General features: G+C 38.6%; 2 protein-coding genes across 5 annotated transcripts; both read left to right on the top strand.

Annotated features, from left to right (window-relative positions):
* The first annotated feature begins 1,933 nt into the window (after positions 1-1,933).
* On the top strand, positions 1,934-10,893 carry LOC148344696 (VIP36-like protein). The gene is made up of 8 exons (XM_088301610.1): positions 1,934-2,163; positions 4,121-4,239; positions 4,400-4,517; positions 4,892-4,977; positions 6,240-6,401; positions 7,338-7,452; positions 7,532-7,636; positions 8,981-10,893. Exons 1-8 carry the CDS (start codon positions 1,938-1,940, stop codon positions 9,118-9,120), a joined length of 1,071 nt encoding a protein of 356 aa, XP_088157736.1. The 5' UTR covers positions 1,934-1,937; the 3' UTR covers positions 9,121-10,893.
* Positions 10,894-11,032: 139 nt separating this feature from the next.
* LOC148344695 (leukocyte surface antigen CD53-like) lies at positions 11,033-15,323 on the top strand. Of its 4 annotated transcripts, none has more exons than XM_088301612.1 (7): positions 11,033-12,342; positions 12,454-12,642; positions 13,280-13,351; positions 13,566-13,676; positions 13,802-13,909; positions 14,427-14,510; positions 14,856-15,323. In XM_088301612.1, exons 1-7 carry the CDS (start codon positions 12,280-12,282, stop codon positions 14,934-14,936), a joined length of 708 nt encoding a protein of 235 aa, XP_088157738.1. In that variant the 5' UTR covers positions 11,033-12,279; the 3' UTR covers positions 14,937-15,323. The 4 variants fall into 4 exon arrangements, with proteins under 4 accessions (XP_088157738.1, XP_088157737.1, XP_088157739.1 ...); XM_088301611.1 differs by having other exon boundaries at positions 13,280-13,354; XM_088301613.1 differs by having other exon boundaries at positions 13,280-13,354; positions 14,783-15,323.
* The last annotated feature ends 298 nt before the right edge of the window (positions 15,324-15,621 follow it).

The raw sequence follows: 15,621 nt of genomic DNA, 5'->3' as shown, positions 1-15,621 counted from the left end.
AAATCTGAGTTTCAGACTTTTGACCCTGCTGTGGCGTACGCGGGGTGGCATCAACGCAGCGTGGCATGGAATCATGAGTGATAGCAAACAAAAAGGCTTACTTGGAATCTTCCTCACAGTGCCTCCATGGAACGTTCGTAAAAACCAAAGTTTCGTCTTATACTGTGTGATTCTACTACTAAAATAAATAAGTACATAAATGAATAAAATACACGTGAATCATTTTGCACCTCTAACAATGCAAATTTAGATTGAAGCTGATTATTATAATGCGTCTAATTTTCTCTAGGTTGATATCTAGTCGAGTTAATATATAATCGTACAAATTGTGTTATCTGTGTTCTTGTGGTGATCTTTGTGTTTTGCTGAGTAGTGTAGGGTTCGATTCCTGTACCGGCCTACCTGTGTGGAGTTTGAATGTTCTCCTCGTGGCTGTGTGGGTTTCCTCCAGGTACTCTCCGGTTTCACCACATTCCCAAGACATGCATGGCAGGTTGATTGGACTCTCTAAATTGCCCCCTTGGTGTGAGTGTGAGCGCAGATGGTTGTTCGACTCTGTGTTCCCTGCGATTGGCTGGCAACCAGTCCAGGGTGTACACCACCTACTGCCTGAAGATAGCTGGGATAGCCTCGAGGCTCATGAGGAGAAGCGGCTCATATAGTGGAACAACCATCCGCACTCACACTCATACCTCGGGGCAATTTAGAGTGTGCAATCAACATGCCATGCATGTTTTTGGAATGTGGGAGGAATGTCCATCTTAGAAGCCCCCCAACCCCTAAAAATAGTTTGCAATTGTAAACAAGTTGTGATTGCTGTGATATAATATACATGAAGCTGTAATTTATTGTTTGTCTTGCCTGGACTTACAGTAAGCGTTAGGCACCTTCAGAGGGCCTCATGCAGGCTCCACCAGCTAAATAGCAATGATAACATCAATGGAACAGTGTAAAAAAAACGTGAGGACATGAGCCAGTGAAACCCAGTGGTTTGATGCAAAAGAAAAAATAACATGACATCACAAAGTAACCACTCAGTTGAATGATTGGGAACACTGCAAAAAGTATCAAATGATTTGTTACAGTGCAAAAAGATAAAGTGAGTAAGCACCTGTTGTGGTGCACGTGGCCAATGTCCCAACAGAACCTGATAAGTGCAGGCATTTTTTTTTTTTGGTAGGGGACGCCAAACATGCACTCCTTTTAAATGCCACAGCGGATACACGCATATTAGACATTAGTTTAAGTTTGTTTAACTCAATTAATTCGGAATGTTAACTTAATTGACTTGTGTGAGTTGCTTGTAGGGAAAAAACAATATTTAACTCGAGTTATTTGAACGTAAATGAATTGCTGCAATCAGTATCATGTAGAAATACATCTGTGCTCTTAGGCATTAAGCCTGTATGACATAATAAAAGACCGGAGCAGAACACGACCATAGTAACAGCGTAGCAACTGTTCTATTAAGATATGTCACAACAAAACTGTGCTTATTTTCAATAATTCCTTTGTATTCCAAGACAAATTCATTTACCTGAAGACCATGAAAAAAAATGTTATCTCACAATCTTTGCGAGCTAATGCAAGTTTTTTTTTTGAGAGAGAACGCAATTTCTTTTTCATGAATAATAATTCTTCACAGAGGATATATCCAAGAAATAGAAAAGGTGCATTCCCTGTTTGGAATAAATCCCTATTTATGCTTGCTCTCGGATTCTCACCGTGTCTATCTGTGAAAAGGGGGTCATTAAAACAGCTTATCCCCCTGAGAACCCAGTAAGGAGAAACAGTACAGAAAACGGACTAACGGATATTAAAGACAGTCTGACACGCTTGACGCGTTTTTCACTTTACTCCAGTCTGATAGGGGGCGGTGATGCTTCAGAACGCTGGTTTCTAACTCAAAGAAGTAGAAGAAGAAGAAGGGAGGTTGGATGTTGGGGTTGGGGCGGAGAAAGAGGAAAACGTTGAAGACAGCATCGTCTCTTTGTCGCTGTGGTTTCCCAACCACTATGTCTTCAATGTTTACTTTGACAATCATTCGCGAAATAACATGTTTGATAGTCCTGCTTTGTATTCTACGGCTGTCGATGGCGGAATATCAGGATTTTACGGAGGAGTTTTTAAAGCGGGATTATTCTCTCGTAAAGCCTTATAGTGGTGAGTTTTGAAGTAGCTGACAGGTGTATGCACCTGGAACTGAAAATGACGCTTTCTGCATCGGTTTTCAAAACGAAAATTTACCCTTTAGTCGATGGCAGTTTTAATCGATTGTTTGTTCGGTAATAATTACCTTACCGTAACTATGTTTCACAAGTTGCATATTAATTAAATGCTGTAATAATGTAAAGATATCTGCAAATAGCATGGACCGTGACGTCGAGTGAACCCATTATTATATACAACTTATTATGACTGTTAATGCATAATGTTTAGTTTTGATGCGTTGTTTATCTACTCATCAGTATAATTTATAGTCATGTGGACTCGTGAATAACGGAAACTAATTATTCCGACAAACTGCTGGCCGAAAAAGAGCGATATAGAGATACCAGGTTTCAGACCTCATGTGTACCGAGACATCGCTTTGAATAGTTGTGCGATGTTTGGAAATGTACTAATTTTTTTACATTAAAACAATCTCAGCTATCTTTGGCCTCATTCATTAATGACGTCCGATTGTTATTTTTTACTTTATTGAATCAATTTACAAACAATATAACTGCCACATACTCAGTTCAGAAATTAAACTTTGGTGTCAGAAAATCATATATATATATATATATATGCACACTGTGGTATAATTATTCAATAAAATTGTCCAGCAAAAATATAATAAATGTAAAAAATATATATATTTACATATATAAAGCACAGTAAAACAGGAAAAGGTCACAAAGAGTCAAACATGCTTTGACGCCTATATGACGCAATTCCTTTGTGCAAACCACACTGTGTGACTGAACCCAAGAAAACTGATGATACGCAGTGATGCTCCTGAATGTCCTAACACTGACCTTCCGTTTAAGATGAGGGCCTGTTTAGGACTTACAGACAATGGCAAAGTATTGAGATATCCAAATAAATAACTTGTAGGCACAATTGCACAAACTGGCACTACTGGTCTGTAGTCTAACATTGTTGGTTTAAAATGACTCACATGCTTGTCCTACAAGTGTATAAATCATTCACCTTTTTTCATTGAGTTTAAGTTGGGCCCTTGCAGAATTGATCAAGTTGATGACTACTTTCAATCAAAGATGTGCGTTATAAGACAAATTACCCCTTTGCAGTCAAATATGATACCAAAGTTGAAGTAAAAAGGTCATGGCCTTGTCAATACGTTGTATCTCCAATCAGACAATGTGATACGTATCTCTCTACATGGGGTCTGAATACAATTCAAGGGCAATTAATTTTAAAGTGGAATAATTCAATTCAAGTTTGATTCAGAGAGGATTATTATTTGACTGGACATAGTAGGCTCATTTCAAGAAGGTAGAAGACTAGTTTTACTGAATTAACTTGTAACATAATAGGCTCATTTCAAGAAGGTAGAAGACTAGTGTTACTGAATTAACTTGTAAGTGCTGTAAATTGGGCACTTACTGGAAGAGAAGAGCTGTATTTGTAGTGTTAATTACCATGATGATGTTACAATATGTAAAAACTCTTCAAAAGTCATACTATTCAAGGTAACTAAAGTCAAAGAAACATTGAATCATCAGCATGTCTACCGACTGATTCACAGCCTCCTTAGGCCGTTGGCCGTTTCAGACTATATTGAGACCTAGACGCATGTTTGTGTACAGATGCACTCACGTCTAAATCATTGCTTTTCGTTCGTGCACCCCTATTTGTCAAGTTACATGACATTCTAGAACCTTCAGCACCCCTTTGTATGTATGTATGTAGAAAGTTGACCGTTACTCAAGCTTTGTGTACTTTTGGTCCTGTGGTAATAAGAGAACAAATTAGTATGCCAGTCATGCTCATTATGAGTGCCTCATGAGTTCATGTCAACAACTGTATTTTTACTTGACTGACTTTGATTAGGGCAAGCTTGCAAAAATGTGAGGCTGTTGAAGGCTGGGGAAAATTTGCCTGTGTCTTGTAGGGTTAGGCTTCGCAAGCTCTTCACCGTGGGATCTGAAGGGTACAGCTTTAGTGACAACTGACTATGTGAGGCTCACCCCGGACCAGCCGCACAGACAGGGAGCTATCTGGGGTCGAACTGTAAGTCTTGGACTGGAAGCCAAATCATATGGAAACTATCAAACCAGTTTATCAAGCACAAAGACAAGTTCTTCTTTCGTGAAACATGGCACCTATAATGTCCTAAATGTTTGCACAATGCATGACTAACCTGTTGGTCCTTATTTTGCTGTCTTTCTAGCCTTTGACGTTACATGACTGGGAGCTCAAGGTGCACTTTAAAATCCACGGCAGGGCAAAGGAGAATTTGGCTGGAGATGGTCTTGCCATCTGGTTAACCAAAGAGCGCATGGAGGATGGTAGGAGGCTTGGCTCCTTGGCCAGTATCATTTAACTCTATGCTACACTTTGATACGACTACCTCGTATCAATGGGTTCTTAGTTTATGGCAGAGGTCTTCCATCCCATTCCTAGAGGTCCGCTGTCCTGCCTGTTTTCCACCTCTCTCTGCTGCACACCTTGTTGATTATTTGCTCATTTTAATCAGATGGATTGCAGCTGGGAGAGATTGGGGGGGGGCAGGACAGCGGACCTCTAGGAACAGGGTTGAAGACCACTGTTGTATAGTGTAGTTTAGTACAATTTTCATTTGATGTTTTGTGAAATGGCACCAGAAAACTAAACAGATTTTTGTGAGAAATGTAAAATCCTGAGCCTGGTTATCTGCTTTCAGGGCCTGTTTTTGGCAGCAGAAACAAGTTCAATGGCCTCGGAGTATTTGTGGACACCTATGCAAATAATGATGAAAATATGCATGATGTGAGTGTATATATTACCTTATTTGTGGGTCTCACCAAACCATTATTATGTTATTGTATTAAGTGGATGCTTACTAGGTATGCGTACCGTTCACATTTGAACCAGTTCGGTTTCAATTCTGGGTACCTGGGAATCCTTTCCTGTAATCAATTGTACTAATTTTCGGGCACCATTTCCCCATGTTTGTGGTGTTAAATTATCATTTTACATTGAGGAAAAAAAAAAAATAGATGTAACAATTATTTATCTATCCCTTACCCGATCCACTTCTCCCCACGAGGGACGCAAGTGTACTGCACCCTATACTAGCTGACTTAGGGCAGTAGGCAAGGAACACCCTGAACTGGTTGACAGCCAATCACATGGCACACAGAGACAAGCAACCATCCCCACTCACAATCATACCTAGGGACAATTTAGAGTGTTCTATCAACCATGGTTTTGGAACGTGGAAGGAAGCCGAAGTACCCGGCGAAAACCCCACGCATGCACGGCGAGAACATGCAAACTCCACACAGGTAGGCCGGAGCCTGGGATCAAACTCTGGACCTCTTTACTGTGAGGCCGACATGCTAAACAGTTGTTCACTGTGCCACCATTTTTTTTTCAATATATACAATTTAATTAATAAAAAGAAATTGTGACTTTAAAACAAATGAGCCAGGGGATACAGTAAAAATAAAAGGTTTAACACGTTATAATTAATAGTTATATTAATAATGAAAGTATAAATAATATAAACAAATAATGTTTTACAAGAGATTGGACAATCAACAACACAAGGAATGGAGTTACATAGTAATGTAAGGAACAAAGATAAATAATTGCATTAGTGTTATCGTCGTTCCTTGTGCAGATCTTTTTCAAGAACTTAAGGTAAAATCCTCCTTCGACTGAAATATAGCAAAAAATGTCAGTTGGAAGAGAATGTTAACATGAACAAAGAATACATTTTGGGATCAGATTTAAAGCCTAGTGCAACATAAATGTGTTCAATATGACACACATTCAACTACTGATAAGAAACACATGGCAGGGATTATTGTCTTTATAACTTGATGAATTAAATGCATTGCATTATGATATACATTCTGGGAAACCTTGATATGCAAAATAATTCGATATGACACGTCAGTAAAGAGACCTTAAAGCTCATATGACGTGTTAACCCGTGCCATGTTCATGGATGTTGCAAAAACGAATCTTTCAGTTGTGTTTTTCATTTCATTCATGTTAATGTAACCCATCTCTCCCTCTCACAGTATACTTTCCCTTATGTGTCAGTGATGCTGGGGAATGGGAGCCTGTCTTATGACCACGATAGTGATGGACTACCCTCTGAGTTCGGAGGCTGCTCGATGATGGCTCGCAATTCAAGAGATGACACATTTCTGCTCATTAGATACACCCAATCCACATTGACGGTAGGAAACGCCATTCGAAGAACATTTTTATACTTGGTCATGTACTGTTTTTCATCATAGCCAACCTTTTCACAAAACCTGGATGATTTATGAACATTCTGTTTTTGGGCGAAACTGACCCTGTTATCCATGTTCTTATAGTTCAATTGGTCGTTTAGCAGACTCATTTTATATATATATATATATATATATATATATATAATGTATATATATATATATAATGTATATATATATATATATATATATATAATGTATATATATATATATATATAATGTATATGTATGCATGTCCCCCTGTCCGTCCATCCACTATCTGAACCGCTCATCCTCACGAGGGTCTCGGGCAAGCTGTAGACTTATCCCAGCCATCCCAGGGCAGCAGGCGGTTTACACCCTGAACTGGTTGCCAGCCATGTGCAGGGCACACATAGACAAACGACAACCACTCACACACACAAGCACACCTGGTAACAAAGACAAACAACCATGCACACTCACAATCATACCCAGGGCCAATTTTGAGTGTTCAGTTAACCTGCCATGCGTGTTTTGGGAATTTGGGAGAAAACCCACCCAGGCATGGAGAGAACATGCAAGCTCCACACAAGAAGGCCACAAGAAGGATTCGAACCCTGGACCTCTGTACTGTGAGGCAGACATGGTAATCAGTAGTCCACTGTGCTGCCCTTTGCTCATCTCCATCTAGGAAAAAAAGAAATCATTCACAAGGTCTCATTTATTCCAAAAGAACGTATCCACTCAACACCTTTTTTAACTTTTTTTTGTTTGATTTTTAACTTTGTCCTAAAATTAACTTTAGAGTAATGCACATTTGTTTAAAAAAATAACTGAAATAATGGCAACGCAAGTCTTTTCTTTTGTTACAGTCCCTATTATCTCTGTATTGATCCAGATTTTTCCTTTTACCCCTTGCAGGTCATGATAGCTGTCGATGGTAAACAGAATTGGAAAGCCTGTGCCAACATTACAGGTGTACATTTACCTACAGGCAATTACTTTGGAGCCTCGTCTGCCACTGGTGACCTCTCGAGTACGAACGATAAATACCGTTCATTTGTTCAAGGACCAGAAGTTCAGTGCACATTGTTGACATATGCATATTGATACAGACAACCATGACATCATCTCCATGAAGTTGTATGAGCTGAGAGAAGAGAGTGGCATAGAGGAGAGTCTGCACATCCCGAGGGTTGACGGCGATGATGAATTCCAAGGTAGAAGAAACTGGCTCGTCTTAACTTCCATTCTGGAAGAGCTTTTACATCACGTGATTATTCTGTATAAAAGCTTAGCATGTATATCAAATGAATAGTTGTGTAGGTTTGACTGCAGAGGACTGTTTCTGTTTGCAAATTGATTAAGAAAACACACAGCGCTGAGTGTCAAGTGGTTACATTCAGAAATACGACGACTGCTTTCTCTTCGTCTTCATCCCCTCCAACAAGCGCTCTTAACAAGTGCCCTCATGTCTTAACTCACAACGTCTGTCAACCTTCTCTTGAGTCTTACTCTTCCTCACTCTTCCTGGCAGATCCATCCACACCATCCTTCTACCAAGACTCACTACCTCTCTTCTGGATGTGTCCAAACCATCTAAGTCTCATTTCGCTAACTTTGCCCTCAAAACATCTGGCTGATTAGCTCATTTCCACTCCTATCCATCCTGTTCACACCTAAAGAAAGCTGCTTTCTGTTCTTTCTGTCATGGGTGGCTCTTCTAAACCTGACCCTTCATCGTAGAAGACTCCATCTGTTTTAACCTGCTTGGTCTTATGACCTCACCTCTTTACCACAGTTACTATTCCTATGGACTGTTGATCTCAAGTATTTAACGTACTCCACTCTTGCTATCTCTTCTGCCGCTCTCATTTCAACCCTTTCCAGTGCATGCCTCCACTTTTGGAAATGTTCCTCCACCTGCTTCCACTGCTGGTCTTTGATCTTATTTGCGACAAACTTGGTCCATGGGGAGTCCAGTTTTTTATCTGTCAACACTATTGCAAAAAGGAAGGGCCTAAAGAGTTAATCCCTGATACAGTCCCACGGCCACCTTAAACTCCTCTGTCCTCTGTTCTGCTACCCTTATATTGTCCTGTAGTATTTTAACAAACTTCTCTTTACCTTCTCTGTATTTTCCCATCAACACTCTCAAGGCAAAAATAATCATCTGTGGTGTTCCTAGGCATGGACCCATACTGGCGCTCACAGATACTCACTTCTGTCCTCAGTCTGGCCTCCACTATTTTTTCCTCATAACTTGGTTGTGTGTATCATCGAGTTGTTTCAGTTGTTTCTTCTATAGTTTCCACAACTCTGCAAATCGTCTTTGTTCTTAAAAATGGGCACAACAGATTTTTCATCCATTTCTCAGGCATCTTCCCACCCTCTATAATTCTGTTAAATATCAATTTCCCATTACATTTGTAACAGTCATTAAGTGATTATAGATGTATAATTTTCATTAAGAGTCAGAAATACGACTAAAACGATAAATTCTCAGTGCAGCAATACGTCACTTGCACTGTTATACACAACCTCTCAATTTTTATTTTTTGCAGTGGGAATCCAATTGAAGAATTTGAGTGAAGTTCAGTTGTTGACCTTTCTCCTCATGTTCCTGGGCCTGTGCGCGCTGGTGGTGGGCGGGTCAAAACGTTACAGGCGCTGGGAGGAAAACAAACGCAAACGCTTCTATTGAATGAAACAAGAGTCCAGCTGCACAGGGTTTAAGAGCAAACGTTTTCTGGTTGAAAACAGCCCACAATACAAAAGTACCATACAAGGTAACGAACAATGAGTCTGAACACCGTAGCTATTAATGGGTGATAGATGTAATGATGTGCCATCTGAGAGCTGCAATGTGATAAAACTGCTACAGCAGATTACTTCAAAACCACTTAACTGTCATTTAAATATCGTAGGATGTTGACTTGTCGACATTCAGTCGTGGTCGCATGACCACCTGCAGGAATATACAAGACAAAATGCTTAAGCTATCCCTGAATCAAAATCTGTGAATTTATGTAGCAGTATTTTATTTTACCACTGCTAACCACAGGGTGCCGCCAGCATCAAACATTTGAAGCATTGTAGGGGTTTACTGCAAGGAAATCAGTCCTTTGGCTCCTGAGTCACTTCATCTTTTTTTTTTGCAACCTGAATACTTAGGTTAACCTTTTCAATCATTTGCTCAGTGACTTTAGTCTAGCGCAAACCAAATGTAATTTCTACTTAACTGATAAATATTTGGAGCTAAACATTTATTTATTTCAATTTTCACCCACTAGTTTTTCGGTTTCTCGTTTATTTCTTAGTGAAATAACGTCAGAGTCCTGTGCCGTCACGCCCACTTTGAATTTCGTTCATTATTATTTGTATTTATTTTGGAAGGTATGTACTTGGGGTCCTCAGTTTACGACAGAGTCTTACAGTGGTGATTTAAACCAGATCTTGTACGTAAATGAAAATGTTCCATAGAGTAATATAATCTAATTGTAAAAACACTTTAAAAATAAAAATGAAGAAAATCACAATGAATGAATTTTAGTGGTGAGGCCGCCAGTCATAACTTTGCAACACGTATGTCCATCATAAACCAAGGACACCTAATGTATTTTGTTACTGTTGTGGCTGCACACACCAGCACAACCATTCCTCATTGTACTTGAATGTAAAAGCAAAGAAAATGTTTAATTTTTAATGGCATGTGTGAAGTCTTACCACAATGTCATGTGGTAATGTCTTTGATTTATAAAGCAGTCCATAACTCACGTGACATTGCATACTTTTCAATGTTTTGTGGCCCTTATTATTTTGGAAATGGACTACTGTTGAGTCTCACCTACCAAACCGTGACCCCGTAAGGCTTCTCAATGATCTTTTTTGCAAACATGTTTTACTTGTTATAGTAGTAAAATGATTATTTTCAGGCAGGGACAACAAGATATTCAAGCAGCTACGTTACGGGACAGTATGGTAAAGTTCTCAGTACTCCTTCAAAAATGACCCTTTTCATATTTTTTTATTAAGCTACATCTTGTTTTTTTCAAGGCACTTTCCATGTGGTGTAGTTGTGTACGATTCAATCGACATATTGCTGTTGATAACATACAATTATTGTAGCCTTTGTAATACACAAGTCAATGCACATTCATAGAAACACATTTGATCATTCCGCCAGAATACATTTTTGTTGGTAACAATATAATGAGAGAAGAAATGCAGATATCACTAAATTTCATGTTTTGTTTTGAATAACAAAGCAGTGTGAGGTGTGGGCTTTTATTTTTGAACCGCAAAGAGCTCTTTTTGTGAGGCTGACTATATTCACCAAATGATTCCGTCTGCTGGACAATCCTGAAAAGTAACATACCACTGAGTTCTGTATGTGCAATTGGTATTCCATGAAAATGTTTACCCTTCTCGGGTTATTGCATCGCAGTATTTTTGGAGTAAATACTTTTAGAAAGATCGTTTAATGTCTGCATTTGTCTTCATTTTTCCATTTACATTCTTTAAAACAAATGATGCAACAATGAAAATGGAAAGCTTCAAGTTGGGCTAAGAGCTGATAGTTTGATCTGGTATTTTTGTGTTTATGTGGACAGAAGCCACATTTTCTTCTGACTGTTGACATCTTTCGCTGCCCGCTGTCTGTCTTCCGTCCATCTCTAACTTTTTCCAGTCAGCACAGAATGCTGAGGACAAGAAACTGTTAGCCACATCTGATAATGATTGGAAGAGGGGCTACCAGTGATTACTTGCATGCACATTTGTTTGGCGGTGAGTCATTCAACTATTTTTGTGTCTGGAACAGTAGGTGATTTTTGAGGTGTAACACTGAAGGAAAAAATGCTGTATTTATTTTCACAGAGTGAGTTTACATTTTCTTGTGAGCTGGTTTTAATGTTCTTCTTTCACAGTATTGTTAATATAGTATTAGAGTAGTACTATAGACAAAATAAAAACTAGTGCTGTCAAACGATTAAATGTTTTTAAATAATCGCAGAAAAGTCCCTGTAATTGTGATTAATCACTTTTGTTTCTATTGTTTGTGACGCTTATAACAGGTATTTACTTGTAAAATGTCTTGTAATTAATGTAAAATCACCAAATATGAATAGTATTTTAAGTCAGACTGTTCTATTAGCTTTCTTTGATCATCGAATACAATCTAAATGGAGTCCATCTTTACAGGATTTTTTTCTGAGAACCAATGCTCAAAACGTTGACAGTATATTTAGTTATGTGCACCACACTCCAGCAGTGATGGTTTGACTTAAGCAGGGTTTTTTGTTCTGTGATGTGTTAAAATTGTACAGCTAAAATGGCACATTTGCAAAGTTTGCAAATTATTTTTAAAGTAAATCAAACTCAGTTGAAATATTTAATTGTGTGAATTATTTCTTTTTAATTAATTCAATACAATTTTATTTATATAGCACATTTCAAATAATCCAGAATTTCTGCTTTAATTTTGACAGCCCTAATAAAAACATACCGTCAGCATTTCAATTCACAGTGGGTTTTATTTACTTGGACATGGAATTATATTTTCAATTTTTGTGTTTTCTCATACGGGAAATTGGAACTGAGTAGATTAGGATGGCCAGCAGTTACTGACATTTTAGTGTACTCAAGACATGTAGGAAGTTGAAACAAAGTGAATGGATAAACTTTTCATGTGTAATAGGTCACAAGTGCTCATAATGTTTATGGCTGAGTGTCACCATATCAAACACTTTTGTGGTGTAAACACACAGGCACTAAAAGGAGCAGTCACTCTGCTCGTCTGTCAAACAGATCTGTTACTCTGGCTAAGATAATATAAATTCATGTGGTCCCACAAAATTAAGGGATGGATCGCTCTTGTGTAAACTGCTTGAAAAATCTGATGGTATTTCTCAATTTCCTGTGCTGGGTAAGTTCATACTTTAAAATGGCAAGTTAATCCTGTGAATCTTCAGATGCTCATCAATTGAATTCAAGCCACAATGATAACGTAAGATGTTGTTTCCTGTCTGTTCTGGAGCTATGTGGTGCCTTTGTGGTTGCCTTTGGGATATTTCAAGGTATACACTCCAAGTTTGCATCTCTCGTCACAACCTTCTGGCCCATCTACCCGGCCAACACCCTGGTGGTCACTGGTACTATTGTTACCTGCGTGTGTTATCTGGGAGTGCTCGGAGCCATGAAGGAGAATCGCTGCCTTCTCATAAGTGTGAGTATGTATCATGATCAAATAGCCTCACGGCAGCATTTTCACAATTTGGGTGTGCCATGAAAATACCAAGCCAAATCCTTCATTATGTGCAGAATTAATTTAATGATGACCTCGGCAAAGGAGCTCATTGGAAAAAATCTTAACAGTAAACAAAATTTGGATGAGTTAAATATATGTTAAAAAATAGACACCAATGTGTTGCACATGGGATCAGGAAAATCTTCAATAAGCAGAATCTTTGTTAACATCAAACACGTTAAATCTGGGAGTTGTGTCTGATCAGCCGTTGTTAAATGCGTTATATAAATAAAGTTGCGTTGTATTTAAAGTGAAGCGCAATCAAAACACAAACCTCAAACCATAGCAATAAGCTACTCATATACCTTTAGTTAATCCATCCTTCCATTATATAAGATGCTTCGCCTCGCGAGGGTCGCAGGAGTGCTGGAGCCTATGCCAGCTGTCTTCGGGCAGTAGGCGGGGTACACCAAGAACTGGTTTCCAGCCAATTACAGGTGTAATTAGTCAAACTGTTAGACCAATAGAAAACGTCATGTCTCTTTATGTGTTGTAAAAACTGGTTTTGATTAATTTACTAATAATCCTATATGAATATGATTTTCCCCATTTGCAGTTTTTCATCCTTCTGTTCATCCTGATGCTGGTAGAGCTGGCCATGGCATGTGTGTTCCTGGTTTACAGCAGAGTGGTAGTAAACTCCTGTACATCTGCCAACATGCAAAACAACAGGATAACTGCCATTTCACTATCATCGCATCATTTATTGGATTTTTATGGCAGGAAAAGTCCATTATGCTAAGTCAAATAGCAATTGTTCTGCTACTGCCTGCGATCTTTGTTGATTCACTGTCCAATGCAATGGAAAATTGCAGATAACTGAGTTTCTGTCTACTGTACAGATAGACACTTATTTTGAGAAGGACCTGACACAAAGTTTGGAGATCTACAGGCAGTCAGGTCCCACAGAGAACCAGACCATTAAAGAGGATTTTGATGCCGTCCAGCACTTGGTGAATAATGCTGTTCATCGCTTCACTGAAAAAGAACTTATTGATGGCTCCATCAAGTTCCCTCCGCCCGAATCGAAGATGTTGCTCAGCATTAGGCTTTAACTTTTCTCCCTGTCTCTGTTCAGTTTAGGTGTTGTGGAGTACATGGCGAGGCAGACTGGATGGGTAAAGCTCCCGTCTCCTGTTGTGTCCAAGATCCCTGCACCGTCCCCATCCACACCAACTGGCAAGAGGTTAGCCACTCTCAAACTGATTTTATGTCAGTTTATTTTGCAAGACGCTTTCACATTAACAATTGACCTCAGGTGCAGACTGGACTACTTTTTATCCCAATGAAAACGCTGCACTTTGTGTCAAACATTGGCTGCTCAATTTAGACCCAAAATGGGATATTTAGTGAATTATTCTGCAATATAAGACACTACGCCCTCGTGGAACACTTTCCACAGAAGATACATACAATAAGTGCCTCACTGCTAGGATAACTAATGCTGGGTCAATATACAGCGTGTGCCCAGGGAACACGAACACCTTGCTTGATAAGACTGATGGATTTTGCACGTCCTCCCTGACCTGACCTGAATTTATTTCCGTTCCCAAATTTTGACATTATTATTCATCACTTGAAATGGTTGTATACACACTCTGTATGCACACGCTGTAAATATATATATATATATATATATATATATATATATTATTTAATTGTCCTAACAAGTTCAGGAGTTCAAGTTCATTCTCTAATTTCAGGGTTGTCTCATTAAATTGAGGGACTGGTTTGCTGGAAACTATCGGAGCACCGGAGCAGGCGTTGTCACACTCTTCATCATACAGGTGAAGTAACTAAACTTTAAATCCACAACTATGAATACCAATTATTGTAGAGTTGAACTGGATCATTATACTTTGCTGCTGCGTGTTCAATGAGGTAACTGTTGACTGTATGACAGACGGACAAATAGATAAATACAGTCGACCTATATTTTCTCACAATAAATTAGTTGTGTGTGGTATGGTAATTTTAAAGACATGTTTTATTTTTATCTCAATGTCATTGCTTGTTTTTTTTATCTGCAAAATGTGTGTTGTGTCTCATTTTCTTGCAGTTCATGTGTCTGTGTTTTAACATCCCTCTGTTTTGCCACTTTCTTCGAAACGGGCTGGGCTACTTGTGAAAAGGATGCATTGCCAAGTCACACTGACCTTCTTCAAGTTACGTCTTACCAATTTATCAGTATTTCACATATTTGCTGTTTCTAAATACCTTAAGAGATAGTTATAGCTGTTCAAGCTTTGTCTGCTCTAGTTCTTGCATGTATTTTATTCTGTTACTTTTCATGAATGTACATTGTATTGTATTTAGAAGTCATTATTTCTCGATCTCGTTGTATATTTTCATTCAACTGTTATTGAATGTTGAAAATATTGATAAACTTTCCCCGATATAGTTATATGAGTTGTAACAACTTTTATCTGCACTTATAGTCACAAACTTTAACCTAGGTAATGATTTTCATTAAAATGATTAAAATAAATGAATAAATAGCGGTTTTGGTTAGACACTTGGATGAGCTTAACATTGACACTTATAGAAGAGGATTGCATGTGAAAAGGACATCAGTACTAAAATGCTCCCTCTCCAAAAGACTCTGTAGTGATTTATTTTTTGTGTGTGTGTTGAGATTTACGACAAATTGTCACGCCCCCTTTTGGAGCTCTGCTTGTTATTTTTTTCCGGTTTCAGCGTCTACGTCACGGCAAGGAGGCAAGCAAGGTTATATTGTTCGCTTTGTCAGTTCTGTTGTCTAAAGCGGTGACCGATTGTCTCCAAAATGCAAATGCACATTGCTACTCTTGTCCACTTTAACCTCTGAAAGTATGAAAGCGTTCTGCACAATAGTTAGGATTTATTGACATCAAAAGTGAGCTCATATGATCAACTCCA

The sequence above is a fragment of the Idiotropiscis lumnitzeri genome, chromosome 1 (genome assembly GCF_059441095.1).
Source record: "Idiotropiscis lumnitzeri isolate Australia: NSW breed Sydney's pygmy pipehorse chromosome 1, RoL_Ilum_1.0, whole genome shotgun sequence".
NCBI classification, from domain to species: Eukaryota; Metazoa; Chordata; class Actinopteri; order Syngnathiformes; family Syngnathidae; genus Idiotropiscis; species Idiotropiscis lumnitzeri.
Note: the sequence above shows the minus strand (reverse complement) of the source record. Positions and strands in the feature narration are given on the sequence as shown.